This window comes from Danio aesculapii, chromosome 2, assembly GCF_903798145.1.
Source record: "Danio aesculapii chromosome 2, fDanAes4.1, whole genome shotgun sequence".
Lineage (NCBI taxonomy): Eukaryota > Metazoa > Chordata > Actinopteri > Cypriniformes > Danionidae > Danio > Danio aesculapii.
Window position 1 is genome coordinate 41646555 of NC_079436.1, and position 24099 is coordinate 41670653.

General features: G+C 37.6%; 1 protein-coding gene across 1 annotated transcript in view; it reads right to left on the reverse strand.

The window, feature by feature from the left end:
• Positions 1 to 1846: 1846 nt before the first annotated feature.
• The window catches only part of helz2b (helicase with zinc finger 2b), a 32165-nt gene continuing 9912 nt past the window's right edge, over positions 1847 to 24099 (reverse strand). The window contains 23 exon segments of the mRNA XM_056479468.1: positions 1847 to 3298; positions 3474 to 3641; positions 4642 to 4798; positions 10186 to 10407; positions 10484 to 10618; positions 13204 to 13396; positions 13593 to 13712; positions 13861 to 14002; positions 14082 to 14237; positions 14485 to 14622; positions 15134 to 15219; positions 16526 to 16547; positions 16550 to 16609; positions 16612 to 16629; positions 16632 to 16929; positions 16931 to 16970; positions 16972 to 17505; positions 17507 to 17529; positions 17531 to 18768; positions 18771 to 19055; positions 19058 to 20602; positions 20757 to 20832; positions 21568 to 22366. Coding sequence (XP_056335443.1) covers positions 3186 to 3298; positions 3474 to 3641; positions 4642 to 4798; positions 10186 to 10407; positions 10484 to 10618; positions 13204 to 13396; positions 13593 to 13712; positions 13861 to 14002; positions 14082 to 14237; positions 14485 to 14622; positions 15134 to 15219; positions 16526 to 16547; positions 16550 to 16609; positions 16612 to 16629; positions 16632 to 16929; positions 16931 to 16970; positions 16972 to 17505; positions 17507 to 17529; positions 17531 to 18768; positions 18771 to 19055; positions 19058 to 20602; positions 20757 to 20832; positions 21568 to 22366 — 6568 coding nt within the window. The 3' untranslated portion in view covers positions 1847 to 3185.

A 24099-nucleotide genomic window follows, 5' to 3' on the forward strand; every position in this document is an offset into this window, starting at 1 on the left:
TGCAATACATTTTCACTGGGAAAATTGCAGCATTGGGTCGATTTAAACATTTTTTTCTTTAAATTGCTTCACCTAAAATAATGATATTTTCCCAACCTAATTTATGACATAGAACTTAATAAATTAAGTTGAAATTGCTCGATTCATTTTGGTGTGATATATTGAAATAATTTGGTTTCAGTTTTAATAGTCTATAGGTGCACACATTCTAGTCATTAGTTTCAAGAATGTTTCCATATGAAATGTCCATTAAAAAGTTATTCAAGCATGTAATGCTAGAGTTTGAAATTGATTTTGTAAAAATAAAATTATACTGTAGGTGCCAACAGACCAAAAAGTCTGACCCAAAAGTAAACAAATACATTACTCAATTAATAATAGAATTAAGTCAAATAGTACAAGCTCAATACCTCTGTATTCTATGTGATAACTTGATGTTTACTGCTACTAGTGGACAAGTGCAAATAACCACAGATTGCTAATGTAAAGGGGTTAGAAAAACTGAAATATCAATTTCATCTATTAACTCGTCAACAGGTCTTTATTTTTATGCTTGCACAACAGAAAGCGCACACACTTGCGATTAATAAAATGCATGCATTCAAAGATATGTTGACTTCAACACAAAATCCTGAACATATGGTCGGTGACATCAGCACTATAAATAAAGGTGCATCTACAATGTTATATAGTGACTTAAAATCCATAAAATATTTTATCCAGCCCATCAATTATAACTTAAACTGAGAGGGGAAAACACAGCGTTTACATACTGCAGGATTCAGTGAGCAGTTTTAGCTACCATGTGGACTGTGATATGATGAGGTCAGAATCCTTCTGTAAACAGCACAATGTGCTTGTTTATTGAGTGTGTGGGACTGTTCATTCCTCCTTGTATTTTCACAATCCAGAGTGAAGACTTAATTCACATAAGCAATGAAAGTGCAACAACTTGAAATGAAAACATGTTTCGAATTTAAGCTCTTTGGACGAGAATGAAAGGAGATCTATCAGTGAAAACCGAGAACAACCTTTAGGATTGATAAAGGGAACATAATCAAGTTGTTTTGCGCCTTTACGACCCTCTGTTGTGTCTTAATATCTCCTTTTCTACTGTACTGTCTGTATTTACTTGTGTACTGCATTTTGGAGACTAAATGTTTGAAATTGGTGTTTGGAAAGTTAGTACATTTTTGCACCACTCTCTGACACCAAATTAAGTCAACAAAGTACATTTAGTGTTTTAGATATAGCACTTTATTAAAAACACAAACACATTTTCTTATAAGTTTATTTTCAATAATTTGCTACCCATTTCTGCCTATCACTTAAATAGAGTTTGACTTGAAGAGGTTGTAGTTAGGGCAAAATTTAATGTCTTTTTAAGGCTTTATGCATCTGTGTCTTCTCTGGTGTTCAAACTTCCCATCCCAAATGAGGTAATAAGTCTCCACTGCCAGCAAACAAACTGTTTAACTTTGATTACTGTCGTTGTAAGGGATAAGATGTTATCTATGAGCCTTATAACATTACAACAGAACTTTTAAATGATTGAAAACAGAAGCTTCTGGCTCTTCTGAGGAGCAATTATTGTAATGGCAGCAGTGCTCAAACTACAGGAACTCGGATTATTCTTCAGTTGGATTTGAGTATATTGAGTATAAATTGAAATCCCCGATTTTCAAAGGTGCTTAAGATCTTAAAACCTCCCTGTATGTTTGATGAAAGACAAGAGAAAACAAACTGAAGTCGTTAGGCGCCATCTTGTGGTTGGTGGAGTTTATTGTATACCTTTTTCCGACAAAGAAGCCAGTTTTTTTTTGTTTTTTTTTAATCATATCACGATGGCTAATTCTTCTGCGTGCATATGCTACATAAGTTTGTAAAAGCAACACACTTAAATTAAAGCAATTTTTACTGAATATTCAGTAAGGTGCCCCATATTATTTGCTGTTGCGCCTTTGACGTGACATGCTACAAGTGCTACATCCATTTTGGCGCCAATTTTCTGAAATCGAGAAATTATTTGTTAATGTAAGTCGTCGTTTATTAGATTAGCTAGCTTGAGAGTTAGAGTTAGTGTCTGAAATATTTGGCTAACAAATTTCTGTTCCTCAGCTTGATCTCGTCTATGTTGTCTTCTGGGGGTTAGTTATGGAGTGGTTTACGTAATTGGTCAATGAAACATTTAATGAAATGTTAGTAAGGGCAAACACATAGAGATACAAAAAATTGACAGACAATATTAATGCATTTTGCAGCTCAAATGTTCATTTTTTATTTATAAATACACACAAATACAAATTGTTGATGATTAAATAAAATTTAATTTAATATGAATTGCATATAGCACCTTTAGAAAATAGCTGCTATGTATATTATTACAACACTTAAAAACAATTATCAGGCACCAGGACCAGCCACTGCTATATTAAGGCTGTTTTAGACTGCTATAACATGTTTCGTATCCACCTTTTTATCCAGATTGGTTTTTGAATGTTTGTACCACAATTAAACGCATGAAATCAGATATGGAGGTTGTTTGAAATGTGATTACAATCAGATTTTTTTTATGTACTCTATGTCAATGTGGACGTTCTGGGTCCTCAATTTTGATTTGAAATTTTTGCATTACTTTTAACAGGACACACATCGATAATTTTAAAAAATGCCTGAGCGAAGTCAGCTGTGACTACATGGAACATCAAAAATGTGATGCACTTCTTGCATCCGTTTTAAACACCTTGTCACGTGAGTACATCTACGTTATTAGAAAAGTAATGCATACAGATTTTTTTTTTCTGGTAACGACCACTTGCTAATAATAGTGGTTAGTCTGCCTGAAAAGATGTCATTTGTCTGCAGCCTAAACATAGCCTTAAAAAGAGACAATTCAGACAATTTGTGGCCTTGCACTAAATAAAAACAAGCAACCAACAAGACGACGTATAGCTATATGTAGTAAAATATATGCAATTTCATTTCTCAAGCTGCCGCAGTTTAAACTGATTAAAATTATATAAATAGCTACATTTTCACATTTGTTTGCCCAATAAAGCAATTGTACCCACATTAAAATAGGGGTGGAATGATAAAAAAATTTGCAAGGTATTATTAGAAATACAATCTTAAAAAATATATTTACACACTGATTGTAAAACGCTTCAAGATAAATCCAACTTGATTTAACGGACCCTGTGTACTGATATCTGATCTGCAGTGACCACACAGCTATGACCTGAATAATGTTTCAGTAGTTTCTGCCATGCTGGGCTGCAGTTCAGCACTGCCTGATTACCTAGAGTACAGAATAAATATAAATTAATATTTCATAACAGTCAGTAAGCATAAAAAGGACTGTTCTATAAAACATTGTGATATTATGAGGCAATTATTTGTATTATTCAGTCATTTGCAACAATAAATCATTTGAAAATGTTCCTACAACAATGTAATATTCAGTTAAGGATTACCCAGAATGCACAGCCCAACTTGTGCTCTTGTGATGCCCACATTGATCTGGTTTTCATCGCCCACAAAGCCAATGTGCTTGGAGAGCCATTCCCTTGAAGGCATAGGTTCAATCTCATCACTGGGACAGGAACGAACCATTGACAGTATCACATACTGCCATTCGCTACCTGCAGTCACATCATCAAAATGCAAATAGTCATCACCTTTTTTTAAGAAAGCAGGTTAAAGATTAACGGAAATAAGAATATAATTGAAAAAACAGTCCCAGACATTATATAATTAAAAACTATTCAACAACCTAACAGCTTATGCCAAGTTCACACTACAGGATTTTAAGCCTGATTTGCAAGTCATTCAGCAGGTGTCTTTAAGTGTGAACTACTGAACAACGCATCAAAGAGGCTTGCTGACTCGTCACCAACACTTCACAGACAAAAAATCAATATCTAGCATGCTAATATCCCAGAGCAGTCAGCCGACTCAGCCCCACATGGAGTCAAATGTAGCAACAAACTACAGCTAATGAGAGAGCAAGTCAAAAGCTGAATGGCCGTTGTGTTCATTAGATCAACAGAAATGACTGTGATTGGCCAGAATTGTCATCGATGCACTCATTTCACTCTGTGTTTACACGGACACAAGAGCACATTAAAGCCACATCTATCAGCTAAACATTGCACATACAGTATATGAGCGATCCATCCACTGACAGATCAGCTGATTGACGATGCTTTCAAACGCTCCCTTGAATGCTTTCAGTGAGATTTCAAATGCTGTGTGTCAGTGATGTCATCATCACATAAGCAGCCAATAGTGTTCAATACTTTCTGACGGCCCCACCCTCAACATTTATTTGTGGTTTGGGGGCTGGACAGTGTTGTTGTCATATCCTCTAGTGTGAAACCCCCTCTTATGGATCATTAATGTAGTATTATGTAGTGTAAACACCACAGCGATTTAAAGACACAATCAAGCCATGTAGTCTGAATGGCACAGCAATCTGCCGATGTTTAAAGTCGTGTAGTGTTAACTAGGCATTACCAAAATTACAGAGTGGCATACAAGCGCTCACGCTTTTGCATTTAACTTCTTTAGTTAGCCTTTAATGATCTTTACCAGATGAATAAAATTAAGATCTAAAGAGATCCAATTATTTTCGAGCATGACCTTGGCTCTTTGTAATGGTGGTGACAGTAAATCCCTTCAGTTCGGAATCAGACAGTCTGTCTCTGATCTGGGCCACCTGTGCATTATAAGGTGACAGAATAGCAATGTCCTCCGGTCTCACACCGCCCACTGTTACGAGCTGAATACAAATCTCAACCTGTGGGAGAACACAAAAACATCCCTTAAACACATCAGGGGTCCGTTCTTCGTACCTCGCTTAAATGATCTAAGATGATTTGACAGATCCTGGATCTTTTAATCTTGATAACTGATCTCTGGCTAATTTGGGTCTTCAAACAAGTTCGCGAATCATATTAAAATGTCTGGATGAACTGATATGAGATCTCTGCAGGTGTTGTGAAGGACAGATCTATCCATCCTCGAAATCATGATCAGCAATGCAACGATTGGCTGACGGCACAGCAGCGTAATGACATCATCTGATTAATATTCAATTATTCATGTGAGCAAAATTATATAAAAATCGTAGTAAACGGTTTGTTAAGTATGACACGCAATAACTTTCCACATTTGTTGTGGGCTGCAAGCTTTACACTTTTATGTGTCAAGAGTATTTAGCAATTTATTTAGTTTTACATTTTAGATAGGATTTTCTTTACTATAGTAGCCTAGTCCTATTTTAATTTCTTAATCAGCCTAAGGAATTTAAATTAATTTTGCATCAAAAAAGCATTTTGATATTGGTAAAGGTGTCTGCAACTTTTGCAAAGCATCAAATCACCGGCATATTAGATGTCAAAACACGTGCATGACTGCATAAATTATTATTCCTTTATAAAAAAACAAACAAACAAAAAACAGTTGAATACTTTCTGACGGCCCCACCCTCAACATTTATTTGTGGTTTGGGGGCTGGACAGTGTTGTTGTCATATCCTCTAGTGTGAAACCCCCTCTTATGGATCATTAATGTAGTATTATGTAGTTTTTCTGGGAGCGTCCTAGGCTTTTCCGCGCTGATGGGCTGCACCCCAGTCGAGCTGGAGCTGAACTCCTGTCGGACAACATCACCAGAACACTTCGCTCTATCTGACTAGTAAGTAAAAATTCACAAAATTCACAATTTAGCCACACAGACTCCTATTCCTCCCACATAAATACCAGTAATGCACACCTAGCTAACCACATAGAGACTGTGTCTGTTCCTCGCATTATTAGATCAAGAAACAAACGTACTGTGTGCTCCAGAAATAATCTATTAAGAATTAAACCAGAAAAAACACTAAAAAGTGAAAATACAAATTTCATGAAGCTTGGTCTCCTAAACATCAGGTCACTAGCACCTAAAGCACTTATCATAAATGAAATAATAACAGATAACAATCTTAATGCACTCTGTCTCACTGAAACCTGGCTGAAACAAAATGACTATATTAGTTTAAATGAGGCAACTCCTCCAGGATTCTTATATAAACATGAGGCTCGTCAAACTGGTCGTGGTGGTGGAGTCGCGTCAATCTTTAGTGATATTCTTAATGTTAATCAGAGAAACGGACTTCTGTTTAGCTCCTTTGAAGTACTAGCGCTTAATGTTGTCCTTCCAAACACTATGCAAAAACCTATGTTATCTCTCGCTCTAATCACCATATATAGACCTCCAGGACCCTATGTCAATTTTCTAAAAGAGTTTTCTGATTTTATCTCTGACTTACTAGTTAAAACTGATAAAATACTAATTGTAGGAGACTTTAACATCCACATAGATGACGCTAACGACACATTAGGGCTCGCGTTTACGGACTTGCTGGTCTCACTAGGAATAAAGCAAAATGTTATTGGTCCAACTCATCGCCTAAAGCATACACTAGATCTAATTCTGTCTTATGGAATTGAGGTCACTGATGTAGACATTATACCACAAAGTGATGATATTACAGACCACTACCTCTTACTATATAAGCTGTGTTTACCTGAAATTAGCAGATCCGCTCCGATATATCGCCCTAGTAGAACTATTGTTCCGTCCACTAAAGATGAATTTATAAATAACTTACCTGATCTTTCTCTACTTCGAAATGCACCCGCAAACGCAAATGACCTTGATGTAGTAACCAGCAGTATGGATGCCATCTTTACTAGCACTCTAAATACTGTGGCACCCATCAAACTAAAAAAGGCTAGAGAGAATAAAACTACACCATGGTATAATAGTCATACCCGCGCTCTCAAAACAGCAACCCGTGCCCTGGAACGTAAATGGAAAAAAACTAATTTAGAAGTCTTTCGAATTGCATACAAAGACAGTATGTCCAGCTATAGGAGGGCTTTAAAATCTGCCAGGGCTGAGCACCTCTGCAAACTGATAGAAAATAATCAAAACAATCCTAGATTCTTATTTAACACCATCGCTAAAGTAACAAATAATCGGTCATCTTTGGAACAAAACGTTCCACCGCAAATTAGTAGTGATGACTTCATGAATTTTTTCAGTGATAAAATAGAAGGCTTTAGACAGAAAATAGGAGATATTAAACTTTCTGCACCGCCTTATACTTCAGATCCAGTAAACACGTCTCTGAATCTAAATAACCTACAGTGCTTTAAAATCATAGAACAGGAAGAGCTAGACAAAATTATAAATAGCTCTAAATCAGCTATGTGTATATTGGACCCAATTCCAACAAAGTTACTGAAAGAATTGCTACCTGTTATAGGAGAACCTCTTCTTAACATTATCAACTCTTCTTTATCTTTAGGCCATGTTCCAAATCCTTACAAGTTAGCTGTTATTAAACCTATTATTAAGAAACCACAACTGGAACCCAGCAACTTAGCTAATTATAGGCCTATTTCAAACCTTCCATTTATATCTAAAATACTAGAAAAAGTTGTTTCTGCTCAATTATGCTCCTTTCTGCAGACCAACAATGTTTTTGAAGTGTTTCAGTCAGGTTTCAGAGCTCATCACAGTACAGAAACTGCATTAGTGAAAATAACCAACGATTTACTCTTAGCTGCTGACCAAGGGTGCATCTCGCTATTAGTTCTACTCGATCTTAGTGCGGCATTTGACACCATTGACCATGGTATCCTTATTAATCGCTTAAAGTCTACAGGTGTCCAGGGACATGCCCTACAATGGTTTAAGTCATACTTATCTGACCGTTACCAGTTTGTAAATATAAATGGACAGCCTTCACAAATCAGCCCAGTAAAATACGGGGTGCCTCAAGGATCAGTTTTAGGCCCTTTACTGTTTACAATATACATGCTACCCCTGGGAGACATTATTAGAAGACATGGGATCAGCTTTCACTGCTATGCAGATGATACTCAATTATATATTTCAACTAAACCTGACGAGACGTCTAATCTGTCCAAGCTAACTGAGTGTATTAAAGATGTTAAAGACTGGATGACCAACAATTATCTTCTCTTAAACTCAGACAAAACAGAATTATTACTTATTGGGCCTAAATACTGTACACAGCAGATCTCACAACTCGACCTACAATTAGAGGGATACAAAGTTAGCGTTAGCTCTACTATAAAAGATCTGGGTGTCATATTAGACAGCAATTTAACTTTTAAAAATCATATTTCCCATGTCACAAAAACTGCTTTCTTTCATCTGAGAAATATCGCTAAGTTACGAAGTATGCTATCCATCTCAGATGCAGAAAAGCTAGTCCATGCTTTTATGACTTCTAGGCTGGACTACTGTAATGCACTGTTTGCTGGCTGCCCAGCATCCTCTATTAACAAACTTCAATTAGTACAAAATGCAGCTGCCAGAGTTCTTACCAGGTCTAGAAAATTTGATCACATCACCCCAATTTTATCCTCCTTACACTGGCTGCCTGTTAAGTTTCGTATTGAATTTAAAATATTGCTTCTTACATATAAAGCTTTAAATAATCTAGCTCCTGTTTATCTAACCAATCTTCTGTCTCGCTACAATCCAACTCGCTCTTTAAGATCTCAAAACTCAGGGCTTCTGGTAGTACCTAGAATAGCAAAGTTGAGTAAAGGAGGTCGAGCCTTCTCATTTATAGCTCCTAAACTCTGGAATAGCCTTCCTGATAACGTCCGAGGCTCAGACACACTCTCCCAATTCAAAACTAGATTAAAGACCTATCTGTTCAGTAAAGCATACACTTAGTGCACCACTTAGGGGGCTTCCACACAGGTTATGCATCTTGCTGATATACACTGTGAACATCAGCTACGCTAATTATTTTCTTTATTCTCCATTTCCACCTGGGGATACTCTTCCCGAGGCCCTCAGACTATGCAGAGTCACTGATTCGATCCAAGACCAACGACGAGATGATCCCAAGGTTTCCATATCCTGGACCTGGCCGAATCCTGAACAACTACTGCGATGGTCATGGAAGAGTGGAGAACATGAGACTGTTTCCTATGACGCTCCAGAGACAGACGAGTCTTCGCTGAGGCCAGCTTCCAGCCTCCGCCACTGAGACTGCAGCTCTGCACAAGACGTTTGGCCAGCGGAGAAATTAAAATGGTCGTGCCCAACTGAGTCTGGTTTCTCTCAAGGTTTTTTTTCTTCACTTCCGCCTTTAGTGAAGTTTTTTTTCCCTCTCCGCTGTCGCCACTGGCTTGCATGGTTCAGGATCTGTAGAGCTGCGCATCGTTGGATTTGCTCTTCAGTATTTGGACTCTCAGTAGTGATTATTAAACCACACTGAACTGAGCTAAACTGAACTTAAACACTACAAACTGAACTACACTGTTCCTATTTACTGTGACCTTTTATGTGAAGCTGCTTTGACACAATCTACATTGTATAAGCGCTATACAAATAAAGGTGAATTGAAAATTGAATTGAATATTGTGCATGCTGTCTATTATCATACAGAACTGTACTAAATCTGGATCAGTACCTTAAAATAGTATATTTGTATCTGAATAATCCATATTAATAAATGTTTTCTTTGATCACCTTGGGGAGAACCACCCCGTTTTTGTACTTCTATTTCGTAGTGCAGATTGCATAAGTTTTATTTATATATATTTTTTTTAAACTTATACGTATATAAACATAAATATTATTAATTATTTAATAATAAATAATATAAATTTTAAATGTGTATATATAAACTTTTAAAAAAAAACTATTTTACTATTTTACCAAGTGTATATAACCTATAGATTACTACTGTAAGAAAATATCAGCATTCGGTACATACTTTTAGTATTACCTTCGCTTAAAAAGACCCGATCTAATCCTGTTTACATGAAATAAACCTGCTCCCAAGCAGGTTTGAGCTATGACAACAACTCTTGAAACAGTTTTGAAGAACGAAACGATCCTGGATCTTGTCAAATCATCAATAACCAAATCCAGCTAACTGAGTAATCCACATACGAAGAACGAACCCCTGGGCTTCTAACTCTAAAATATCTCTAATATAAGGTGACATGTTAACCAACTAAGGTTAAAAATATTTGCAGTAACAATTTAGGTCAATGTAGAGTTAAATAATCACAGATGCCTTCGTGCTTGGCTATAGAGTTTGGTGTATATTTGGGGTGTGTATGTTTTGATGTTTTTACTTACAGCTCTCTTAACTTCATCAAAGTTGGCTTTAGAGTTCTCGTTCCCTCGTGCAGTTGAAACAACTAAACCGATTTCTTCTCCACGTATATCTCCAAACAGAATGCGCTTGCTTTGTCTTCTTGTCTCAGTTATAGCATTCATCACGCTTGTCCGTTCACGCACAACAGTTTTCAGCATATCATTATAGTATGCCTCTGATGGGAATTTGCAGATCTCTTCATGCTAAAGGAAGAATTTATTGTTAAAATTGAACAGGTACATCTATATGTGATGAAGCATGAATGTGTTTGTCTTGTACCATTCTGTACTGGGTGTCAAGCATTATTGCTCTGTCCATATAGCGTTCAAACAGTGAGCGTGTCATGCCTAATCTGCGCACATGCTTATTCTTCACGATCGGGCGCAGCTGTTTGTGATCCCCCAACAGCACAACCTGCAGGATGAGTATATGAGACTGTTGAACAAGGAACTGAAAATCCTCATGGATGGTGGTGAATGAACATTTTGATTGGCAAGATCAGAGAAGTGCACAGTATCAGCACTGCAAAAAAAAAATCTTTCTTAATGTATTTTGTCTTGGTTCTAATCAAAATATCTAAAAATTCTTAAATCAAGAAGCATTTTCTGTAAAATGAAAAATATCAGCGGCGTTGCCAGACATTAAGCTCTATCAGGGCACGCCTGATCCAAAAATAAATAAATAAATAAGAAATAAATAAATAAATAAATAAATACATACGTACATACATATATATATATATATATATATATATATATATATATACAAAATACTTATTATAATTAAATAAATAAAACTATTATTGTTATTATACAATTATTATTCTAAATAAGTAACCAAAAATTATCCTAAATGTAACTGGAAAACAATCTAAAGACACAACTGGAGTGATGCTAAGATCATTAAAGAAATCTTTTGCATGAATAATAATTTCATTTGAATAATATTGTATAGACAATTTTATAGAATACAAAAAGATGTGTCATAGAATTATTTGTTAGACTTGACACATGGCAAAGAATTAAGTTTTACCTCCCTAATAACTTCAGTTTTGTCGACTCGCAAAACTCACTGCGTGCCATCACCTCCGCATAAAAGGCTGTTACGCAACGCATGAGTGGCACCTGAGCAGCAAGTACATTTTTTGGCGTGCATTTTAACAACCGGGACTCGCACAGGTAGAAGAGCAGCGCGTCAGGGTCCTGCAGGAGAAGTGTGTGAGGCGCGCAGGTGGTTTTCTGCGCACTTTTTGATTAAACTACATTGCTTTCACCAGTGTTGGTTCAGTTGCACATAGACAATAACGTCTTTATTTCGGGATTACCACTCTCAATAAATAAACTTACATATAAAATAAATCGTATCTCAAAGCATTACTGGTGCACGGGCGATTTTTACTGGGGCATGTGCCCCAGTATATTGGGTCTAGCAATAATGCCTCTAAAAAATATTATCTTGTTTTCAAAAATAATAAGTAAAAACTGGGTTTTACCTTATTTTCAAAATAAGTTTATTTTAATTACAGAACTATATAACTAACTAACTATATAATTTAGCTTACTTTAATGTACTTTAAAACCTAATTTTGAATTTTTTCTGAGAACAATTTTTTTCTTGCCTAGAAAATACTTCTTGGTTTTTTGATATTTGGATTAGAAACAAGACAAACACTCTAAGTAAGAAAGGCATTTTTTGTTATGATGAAGTCTCTAGTGTAGTGTTATCCTATGTTAGCTAACAAAGTTTGCATTTAGGATTGAAATATTGTTTATTATTGCATGACGAAAACTTATTTTAGGTCTTAGGACACATGTCTTTAATTATCATATTTGCTCTATTCTTTATTTTCCTTACTTTGTTGCATTTCAATTTATTTCGTCTTTATAATTATAATCCTATGGGCGTCACAGTGGTGCAATGGGTAGCAAGATCACCTCACAGAAAGAAGGTCACTGGTTCGAGCCCTGGCTGAGTCAGTTGGCATTTCTGTGTGGAGTTTGCATGTTCTCCCTATGTTGACTTGAGTTTCCTCCGGGTGCTCCGGTTTCCCCCACAAGTCCAAAGACATGTGCTATAGGTGAATTAGGTAAGCTACATTGGCCGTAGTGAATGAGTGTGTATGGGTATTTCCAGTACTAGGATGCAGCTGGAAGTGCATCTGCTGCGTAAAACATATGCTGGATAAGTTGGCGGTTCATTCCAATGTGGTGACCCCTGATGAATAAAGAGACTAAGCTGAAAAGAAAATGTATGAATGAATTATAACCCTATTATATTTATTCATTCATTCATTCATTCATTCAGTTTCTTTTCGGCTTAATCCCTTTATTAATCCGGGTTCGCCACAGGGGAATGAACCACCAACTTATCCAGCACATTTTACGCAGTGGATGCCCTTCCAGCCGCAACCCATCTCTGGGAAACATCCACACACACTCATTCACACATACAATCATACACTATGGACAATTTAGCCCACCCAGTTCATCTGTACTATATGTCTTTGGGAAAACTGTAGCACCCGGAGGTAACCCACGCGAACGCAGGGAGAACATGCAAACTCCACACAGAAACGCCAACTGAGCCGAGGCTCGAACCAGCGACCCAACGACCTTCTTGCTGTGAGGCGACAGCACTACCTACTGCGCCACTACGTCGCCCCCTATTATTTATATATATATATATATATATATATATATATATATATATATATATATATATATATATATATATATATATATATATATATATATATATATATATATATATATATATAATATGTTGTATAGTATATATGTATAATGTACTTTATAAAATAAGCGTATTATAAAATATTATGTATAAAATATATTTAAACTAAATTAAATTTTTCATTTCTACTGTATTGTTTTCAAAGGTAAGCTGTTCTCTCACTATGTCCATTAATATAAATCTGTCCATTTACTGTACATTAATTACCAAACTTGCTTGTTACAGAAAGAGTCAAGGGTCACTCTGACCTTCTCAGGTTTAAAGCTGACCAATGGGACAAGCGTCTGGGGTTCTGTTGCCATTGCACACTCATCGATCAGGATCTGTCGTGCACAGAGCGTCTTTTTGAGATTGGGGGAGGCGGCAGCCGTGCAGGTACATAGAATAATATCATGCCTTTCCAGTTCATGCAAACGTGCATCATTTAGCAGCTTCTTATATCTGAGGATACACACAAGTGTCATGCAGACATACATTCACATAAAATCACACACTTGTAAACATACTCTTAGATGTCAAAATGCATGCACAGAAAATGATTATGGTAATGGACTTCAAGTTATGTAAAGATGTATTTGATGTTTAGAGTTTATAACTGTGAGAAAGATTCATTAAAATAACAGAGGCTTCCACTTACTCTTCTATGTCAGTGTCTGTCAGTGAGTAAGGGTCACTCTTAATTCTGTCATCAAAGTCAGTTATTCTTTGAGAATGAGGGTTGTGTCCCATTCGAATTCTGTGATGAAGTGTTATAGCTCTAGAAACAAGAAAGTGAAGATTTTGAGTACTGTACAGAACAGATAAACTGGTGATCACTGTTTACATGCCAGACAACCTGCCATGCAAACAAATTAGATTTACAAGACTGCATCATCTCAACATTAGCTTTGATTCAATGATAGTACTTGAGCTCAGGTTTAGAGCGCTCCTGGCGTGATTTGTGTGATAACTGGAGGTTGCTGCCTGGGTAGGGAAACTCCTGCATCTCCATCTGTCGGCTATACACACGTAGTAGCTTCAGCTTCTCTCCAAACTTGAGCAAATATTCTGTTAACACAAGTTTTAAATTCACATTTATAAATACAAAATTCTGCGCACAAATTCAAGGTCTTCAAAAGATACTTACCTGCAACTACATCCACAGACTTGTTTGAGGGCCCACAGTACAGAATAACCTCTCTCTTGTTTTTGTCTGTCGGGTCCTTCAGCCTCCAAAGATTCCTGGAGTTCAGCTGAGAGAACCAGTACACGATATATGCTCCTACAACAGTCTTTCCTGTTCCTATAAAGGTCAAACAAACAAAAGAATCTGTTCAGTCATATTAAAACTTGTGACTATCATTACATAAACTGTGATCATTGATCTTTAAGGATAATTCTCTTTGCACCAGTAGCACTGACTAGTTGCAACAGACAACAGCGATATGAGTGATAATAACAGTGTTCTGAAATACTAAAACAAATGTGTCTCTAGCCATTGGTCAATCTGTTGGTGCAATGTGGAAAAAACTATATGCAGAATGTATAACCTGGTGGTCCTTGAATGAGGGTGAATTTGCCATTCAGAGCTTTTTCCAAAGCTTTAAACTGACTTTCATTCAGTTGAGGCAGATCTGCTGGTGCTTCCTCTCTCCTGAGCAAATATAGCGGTACATCTTGGTTTGAGCCTGTTGAGTCATAGAGCCAAAAGTATCTTAGAAACCAGTTGACCAAAGTATATTACAGCACATTAAAAGTTTTCAAGTATTTTTCAGTGCAGTTTTAACTACTACAAAACAATTTTAGACACATAATCATATTATTTCACAGTACGACATTTCTCCCAGATCTACTGAACGTGTCAAATTAGCATAAAACCACAATCCCATTAAAGCACTGGTGGAATAGATGTCTAGTAGATGTCTAAACATAATCGTCTTGGCTAAACAAAGCTAAATTTGGGCTGTCTAATAGATGTCTAAGAATAGGCCAAAACTAGACAAGTCATCAAATAAACAGAAAAGAATGACTACACATATAAAGTCTGTCTAATCTGTCTATTTAACTAGTCTAGTTTTGGGCTATTCTTAGACGTCTATTAGATTTTCACTGACAGCCCAAGTTTAGCCTTGTTTTAGCCAAGCTGATGCATTTATAAGCTTTAAATAATGATCCAAATATAAAATATGTATTGCTTACTTTGGTTCACAATCCGGTGTTTTAGTGCAATGTTCTGAACAAGTTCATTAGCTCCTTTTAGATTATTCACTGCACTTTCCTTCCGTCTAATGAATCAAGGACAAACAAACAATACACACATCAGTTTGTCATGTCTTTCCATCTATATATTTAACAAAATATATTTAAAGTCATAGCACACCCAAAAATGAAAATTCCTTCATCATTTACTCACCCTTCATCTGTTTGACTTTCTTCTGTTGACACAAAAGAAGACACTGTATATTGAAGAAAGCTGTAAACCTGTATCCATTGACCTTCATAGTATTTGTTTTTCCTACTATGGACGTCAGGGGTCACAAGATTTCAACTTTTTTCAAAATATCTCTTTAGTGTTCAACAGAATAACAAACTCGTAAAGGTTTGCAATCTAACCACTTAGGCCCAATCCCAGTTCTACCCCTTAGCCCTTTCCCCTTTTTCCTACCCCTCGTTTTGCGCGTTCCCGTGAAGGAGTAGTGGTGTCCCAATTCTCTTTAGCTTGAAGGCGTAGGGCTAAGGGGAAGGGGTAGATAGCCCTTGGAACTGAGATTTTTTAGTACCACACTCGAAACCAAGGGGTACGGAAATTTCCCAGAATACACCAGCCACAACGGCAGGATAGCTGCTCCACAATTAGTATTTTTTGTTATTATTGTGAATTTTTACAACAAACAAACATGTTTTAATATATTCATAACGCCATTCGTGTTTTACCATCATGCTTTTAAAAAAACGCTAAAATAAAAATCGCTAAATTTGGCTATCTATAATCCCTAGTAATAACTCTTGTATAGCAGTCCCACAACATTCTGTCACTCGATGACACTCAATACCCTGTGAGAAAAGGCTAGTGGCTGGGAATGAGCTTTTTACAGTGTCTGCTGTAATGTTAGTGTTGTTTTTGGTGTGTTTACATGAATGAATATGGCCACTGTGTAAATGCGTAGTATAGTTATGATCTTATTGCCACATTAGATCGTTATGATAACATGATATTGTTGCCTTCAGTGTATTCCTGAAGATAAATACAAAAGAATAACACAACTGGAATAACTACAGCAGTCACGATCGTCTGATCTCATATGAAACAAGAGATCGCGATGACATATGATGGTGTGTGCAGGCGCTGTAGTGCTGTCCCATTGCTTAGGGGTAAAATTTGAAACCCTTCCCCTTCACACTCGGTTTTAAGGGCCAAGGGGTAGGGGTACAAAAATAGAATTAGGATTGAGCCTTAGTGGTGAGTAAATAGTGAGTACATTTTTATTCTCGGGTGAACTATGAAGTAACAAGATTCTGGTACAATGCTATAAAGTGTTATGGATAGTTGAACACCGAAGAACTGTATTATAGTTGTTGACACATACTTACATGTCTGGAAGAAGTTTGGGATAATCTCCACTGTGAATGTCTCATTCCTTTCAAATTTGGGGAATTTCATGGATGCATATTTACGTTAAAGTTTATTATTTGGACTTATTCACACTGTTCTATGAGAGGATCAAACACCGAGTTGTCACAGCATGGGCCACCCAAGTAAAATATTTTGGATCCAGCTCTGACTGTTCTGCTTGGTTCTGCTCCAGATCTCGTTTTCGGATGCAGAGCAGACACTTGGCTAGGTCAAATTCAATTGCCCATTTCTTGATATTTTCTTCAGGTAGAGAAAAGTTTCCAGAGAGTCTGGAACCATCAAATGATTGTTCCCAAGTTATTCCCACATTTTCTATCACAACACAATCACTATCATCCACAGCCGTTGCAGCAGACTCCATTTTCACAGAGGGGCTTCCATATCTGCACATATTCCTTACATGTTGTAGGAACCTTTGGATGGATTGTTTGCCAATCTGGAAAAGCACTTAATAGGATTGTCAGTGTGCTCCACACAGATCTCAAACTTGAAGCTCAATCTACATAACTGTACAGTTGGTGCCCAGTAGCCTCTGTCCCTTTCTGAAGTCAGCTGGACCTGGACAGTGTCTCCAACTTTCAGATTAATTTGGAAGTCAGTGTAATGCTCCTCTTCAGAAGTAAATGTGCGATCAGGATCCCATCGAGATGTATCAGACAATTCACTGTTCTTGCTGTTATCCTTCACATCTGCTGCCAATATGAGAGACTTTGCCTCATCCCACTTTTCGTCTCTCACTGCCTCAACAATAGCTTGCCAAATGCTTTGCTGAATCTCTGAAGAGATTTTCATGTCCTGGAGTGGGCTCTGAGTCATGCTCAATCCGTATATACGCTTTTTCCATGTCAGCTTAACATATTTTGGCTTTTTGATAAATAGTGGTTGATCTTCAAGTTGTAAATTTCTGTACTGAACAGGAAGCTTTTCGGGAAACTTCCTTGTCAAATGGAAATGACAATTTTAAAGCTTTCACTGTCACGTTTAACAACGGTGACAAAAGCCACTTTGTATGTGCTTTGTTTCTGTAGATTGACTGCTATTTGAAGTGACTCCGCTTTGCTCTCATACTCCTGTGCCCTCTTTTCTCCTCTTTTACACTTTTCACACAGCAGATCAATGTCTGTCTGAGAGTACTCTACAGGACGATCACCGAGAACTGCATGCATGAGCCTCTGAAGAACCACGTCAATGTACCGGCGAATGGGTGAAGATGCATGGGTGTATGAGTCTAGATGTAATGAATAGTGCCCAATTAAAGCTTCCCTGCATGAGAGAGAACGAATAAAATAGGCTTTGTTGATGCTGGCATTTAGTTGAACAATTGCTGGAACCAATTGAGGATGAATGTCATCTGTAGAAATGAGGTCAGCCATTTTGTAGAATTCACATGTCAAAGCTGCTGATTCAATCTTTCTCCACACAGATGTCAGAATGATGAAACTTCCACAGTTCTGCCTGTTGTTTGAATCCAGACATTCCTCTAGTGCTTGGAGAGACTCAAACTTCTCATTGTATTTCTTAAGTCTACTCACCAGTCCAGGAGAGGTGTTTGGAAATTGGGTTTCTTGATCAATAATTTGATCACTAGCTCTTTTAAACATCATTTTCAGCTCCTCCATCATTAACCTGCACTTGCTGTCTTCAGATGATCTGAGATCAGAGGGACTGGAACTGTTCACATGCCTGGAGAACCTCTGTTTCCTGTGATCAAGTGCAAAACGACAAGCCACAAGGATGCAATCTTCCAGAGTGTCAAATTTCATCTTTTTTTCCCCAAGTCGGTTGATGATGCTGTCAGTCTCACTGTAGGACAATGCCTTGCTTGACCTAATGCAGGAAAGCACCAACTTTTCCTCTACTAGTTACCATTTCTCTTTTCCACTTTTAGCATTAAGAGATGGCACAACGTTTTTTCCTGGTGCCAAATTCCACATGTCCGATTGTGCACCCAAGTTTCGAATATTTTCCTCAGACACATAGTTTAAAAAATCTGCCTTGTGAATTCCAATTTCAAAATGAAATTCAGACTCACTGACAGAAATGGCATCTCGTAATTGGCTTGATGAAGGGCTGGAGTTCGCTTCAGGGTTAGGATTATTGTTTGGGGGAATATCTCTAGACCCCAAAGAATACACAGTGAAGGTGATTGCCTTATTCAGGTCCATTCGCTGTCTCTCTAAATGAAATGTCAGGTGGGATGAAAAGGAATGAGTTCCATATGTTGATTACTAATCTTCTCTAAATCTTCCGCATTAGGAGAATCCTGGCACCTCAGAGGAGTGCAGAATTTGGTGTCTGTGTACTCTGACAGAAATTTTGACACTTCATGGTTAAACATGATGTTTAACTCTTCAATCATTCGATGTGCTTCTCTCTCCCCTGGCTTCTGGTGTTTATTAGGCTGGGCATAGCTCCAGTCTTCTTTAAGTCGGGTTTTGCGCTGGCTTCTGGCAAAATGGTAAGCCACTCTGACACAGTCCTCCAATGATCAAATCTTAGTTCACCATCACACTGACATATTATATCCTCAGCGTCTTTGTAGGTCAGCTTCCTTTTAGATTTGATCATAGAGAGATCAAAGGTCTTTTTTGTGATGAGGCCTGACTGCTTTTCCACTTCAACAATTAAAGAAATGACTTTACAATCTTTGCCTGGGAGAAGACTCCAACAGGTGGTGGAGAGATGTTTAGGGAACATAAATGCTGGTTCTTTTCCAGGTCCATAAAAGGTTGCCCCCATATCCTTTGCAAATGCATCAATGGAACTGTCCTTAGACACAAAACTAGCTACGTCTGCAACATGAACTCCTATTTCATAGCAGCTTCCAAGATCGTTGATGCTGATGGCATCATCTAAGACTTCTGCTGTAGGTGGATCAACAGTGAAGGTTTGTAAAAACCTACTTTTTGTGAAATCCTTTCTTTTCTTGTCATCAATTCTGCTTTCTGAAAGCATGTTTTCTTGCATCAGAGGAGGAGACATTAGTTTGAATTCTGATTTTAAAATCTTAAGGCCCTCCTCTAAAGATGTTCCAGTTGGTAGAATATCTGTAACTTTGCCTAGTGGAAAGGAACAGTGTTCTTTCCAGCCCAATATCTGTACGACAAAAACAAAGTTCTGTTTTGTTTCTTCATTAATAGGAACTCTTTCTGTTATTGTCCAATTTCCACTGACACATTTCCACACGGGAATTTTTTTGCGAGCCTCTTTTTTTACCAAAATGCGTATTTTGGTGGTTGTGTGGTTGAGGGGTATCATCATTTTTGGCACCAGGTTTTGGTCAGGATCCTGTTTTTTTCTATTGTAATTTTCATTTTCTAATAAACACACACATTCAGAGGATGTTGGTGATCTATTTGTGAAACCTAAAACTTTTCCAGTAAGATGGCCTTCATCATGTCGTCTGGTCTCAACCACAACTTCATCACCAGGGAAAGACATGCCGATGTTTTTCCTCCCTTTAATATGAATGCGTTCAGATGGGTTGTCATATGGTATTATATACCCTGACTGATATCCTTCCATCACCAATTCTCCACGTTTGTAAAGAGCAGGCTGACTCCTGACCATCTCCAAAAGGTTTTCCTTTTCAGAGGAAGAGAATAAAGGCCTCTTTTGGTCATTGCTATCATCTGACTCAAGTACATCAGAATCATAATTCTCCATCTCTTTTAATATAGCATCAGTTTCAGCCTGGAGATTTACAACAGTCTCAAACTTTTCAACATTTTCTGTCTTCTGAAACTTTGAAATTTCCAACACTTCTCGCTGTAGGACATCTCTGGTGAAATTATCTGGTTTAACGCTGCCCTTACTGATGCAGTGCTCTATGTAGGCCCTCCAGACTTTTGAACACTTTCCAAAGCAACAAAGAGCACCAGCATCTCCAACAACAAATACTAGTGACTGGGCTCTGGTCAAGGCGGTGTTTAGTGCACGGATGTCATCAAAGAACTCTGGGCAGCTTGATTCTGACTGAAGAAGTTTGTCTCTTGTGTGGACTGTTGTTATTATGATGACCCTGAACTGTTTTCCTAAGAACACAGAATTTTGAAGAGTAGGTTGCAATTTTACAACAACAAAACATGTAGAATAATATATTGACAAGAATTGTTATGACTTAGATCATTCTGTTCTAGTTGAATCAAACAGGTTAAAGCAGACAGTGATGTTTGAACCTTTAAGTACCTTGAATGTTTGCTAAATACTGTACTGACACTTCATGAAATCCTTTCCTGCGGAGATGGATTCTGGTGGCAGCAACCTGAAATATTAACGACAAAAGATGTCAAATCTGTGGGTAATGACTACATTTCTGGAAGAGGGTTATTACTTTGGTATCAGTTTTTGTGCTAGTTTCTAGTGCTTGAAGTTAGACTTTATGCACAAACTTGCAATACTACCATTTTAATTTTTAATGTATGCTCCTGAGCCACATGCTAATGGTACTTTTCCACTCAGATTCAGCATCACTGTCCGTAAGCAGCAAACACACTAAACAACTGACTAACTAACTTACCAGCGATACTAATAAATAAAAATTTGAAATATCTCAAACTATTCCTAAACATCCCACCACTCCTAGAAGGTCCAGGATCATACACAGTATCCCGTAAATTAAGAAAGCAAGAGATAATCCTAAAATTATAAACACATATTATTAAGGTTGACAAGTGCAATGACTTTTTACCCAATTTAAGCACTGCCTGACACAATTCGAGCCCTTAAACAATCACTAAACACTTTTATCAAGTGATAGCAGTTTTTCTTTCAAAGATATCGTCCTAAAAGAATCTTTGAGGCAACAGAATCAATCAATCTTAAATTATTTACAACTCTTATACCTAATGCTTGATTAATATTAGCAGCTGATATTACATTGTCATTCATATAGCATTTCACCAATCATTACTTGCATAATATAGCTGTAATCATTTATAATCATGACATATTTCTTCATGGTTATGTAAATATTAGTTTTTATCATTAAAAAAAGTACCTGTTGGCCTTCACTTAGAACACAGATCTGCTTTGGGTCTTTATCACCCCATTCCATTGGCCAGTCAGTCAGAAGCACTTGTACCATGTTTACCACACTGTTGACCTCAGCATAATTTAACCATGATGTGGATGTGATGGTGGAACTCAACTGGCATTCTCCTCTGACATGATGAAAAATCAAGGGTTTAAGCCTCGGGTGTGGATGGACATCTCCTCTAGCCTTGATCCCATCACTCACATAGAAGTAAGTGGATACAAAATCCACTATTTCTGTGGTCGAGCGGTAGTTCTCGTTAAAGATAATTCTGCTTTTCTTGGCAATGTTGATGCTCTGATCCTGATAGTAGTGGAAGAGACGATTGAGCAGGGTGTGTTCTGATCTCTTGTCATCAGTTACAGAAAAAAGTTTTGGAGCCATCTGCATGTGGTCTCCTGCTAAAACCACTCGAGTGTGTTTGTCTGCTAAGCCCAGAGCCATAAGAGCTTCGCCTTCCAACATTTGAGATGCTTCATCAATCAAGATATGAGTGAAGAAACCTTCAGGAAGTTTCAACTCACGGAGATGTCGGGCTATTGATGTGGTGGTTATAATGATGCGATGCGACTCTAGATCAGAGCGTGCTGGGAGGATGAAGGACTGCCTGTCTCTAGAGTAGAGACAGTATTTTCGAGTGATGTCATCAGTTGCTATGATGGCGGACCCTCCCTTGTTTGCCTTTATCCTGAGTAGTTTGAGAGTAGGGTGTCCATTAATTATGTATGGATGGAAGTGCTCTCTTACGTATAAATCTGCAGAGCTAGAGAGAACAAAACACAACATTTCTTAAATGTACATTCTAAAAGACAGAATTTTTCTATATAAAAAACAGCTTGATGCTTAATACTGATAATATTGGATCTCATTCACTAATAATTGCGTTTATTGTCAAGAATCAAAGGAAGTCTGAAGTCTTCTGAATTTCTCAGACTGAAGCATTTGTTGTTACAAGCAGTATACAACAACAGAGGTGATCTGATCATTTGTCTGAGTTTACACTCAGTCCTATACACACTTTTCTCCTCCCTTATAGTTTGACATGTCATACATCATGTCTTATTAACCCACCAATATCTACCTAGCATGTTCTGCTATCTACAGATATGACATTCATCTTAGTTCCCATGTCCCCAGCTGCATCCTGCTTTTTTTACCGAATACATGCTACTGTATCCCTCAGTCTCTAGCCTTAATTGTTCTTTAAACCATGATTGCCCCGTTGATGACATTTATATGTATGTCTCTGTGTCTTATGAATAATAGCTTTTCTATTTAACAAGGACATAAAAACAGTGCTCTGGAAGGGGTGCCTATAGGGGCTGCCCGGGAAAGAGGGTCTGTAGGGCCTGTAATGATTTTTTATCAGACATGTTCCAGTATCATGTAACCTTCTAGCCAGCACTTAGGAAAAAACACAGAATAGATAGAATACATGTAAGATAAAATACATGTGATGAGTATATAAGATGTAAAGTATTCATTCATTCATTCATTCGCCAACTTATCCAGCATATGTTTTACGCAGTGGATGCCCTTCCAGCGGCAACCCATCTCTGGGAAACATCCATACACACTCATACACAACGGACTATTTAGTCAACCAAATTCACCAGTACCGCATGTCTTTGGACAATGGGGGAAACCGGAGCACCCACGCGAACATGGGGAGAACATGCAAACTCTACACAGAAACGCCAACTGACCCAGCAGAGGCTCGAACCAGCGACCTTCTTGCTGTGAGGCGACAGCACTACCAACTGCGCCACTGCGTCGCACTGTGTAAAGTATATAAAGTATATATCACACATACTTCCAGTAGAGTACAAGTATATAAGTATACTGCTATATATATAATACGCTTCTCCATCCAGTATACTGCTATATATAATTTACTGCTCCATGGTTTGGAGTAATCATAAAGTTTTAACAGCATAAGGTTTGGAGTAATGACTTATACAATGACTTACACATTTCTCAACACATTCACACATTCGTTGCAACACAGGCTCATTGGGGATATGTACCCCTGTCTACATTTTTGCAGAGCGCAAATTATTTATGTTTGGCTGCATTTCGTCTTTAAATTAACGCTACAGGGCGGTATGACGCTGCTGACGGTTTCTGTTGCTTTTCGAGTTACCGCTGACAGCTTACCTCTGTGTGGATGGCTTTTCCGGTGTAACCAGTTTGCCCAGTAGCTTGCCACATAAGCCGATAGACTTGGAACATGGAGCTGAGCTGACCACTACAATGGGGTTCGAGTAAGGCAAAGAATGGTTTCAGAAACCAGGTAAAACAAAAGCAAAAAAATAAATAAATATACAACAGGCCAAACAACATAATGAAATCACATGGCCACTACTGCTTTTTTTTTTTTGATTGATTGCTTTTGAAAACCCTATCGGTTGGATTTAGAGACCGGGGTGGGCGGGTCAGTCAGTCGATAGCAAGCTGGCCTGGTTGGCTGAAGTGTATATTGTGCCCTCTGGTGGA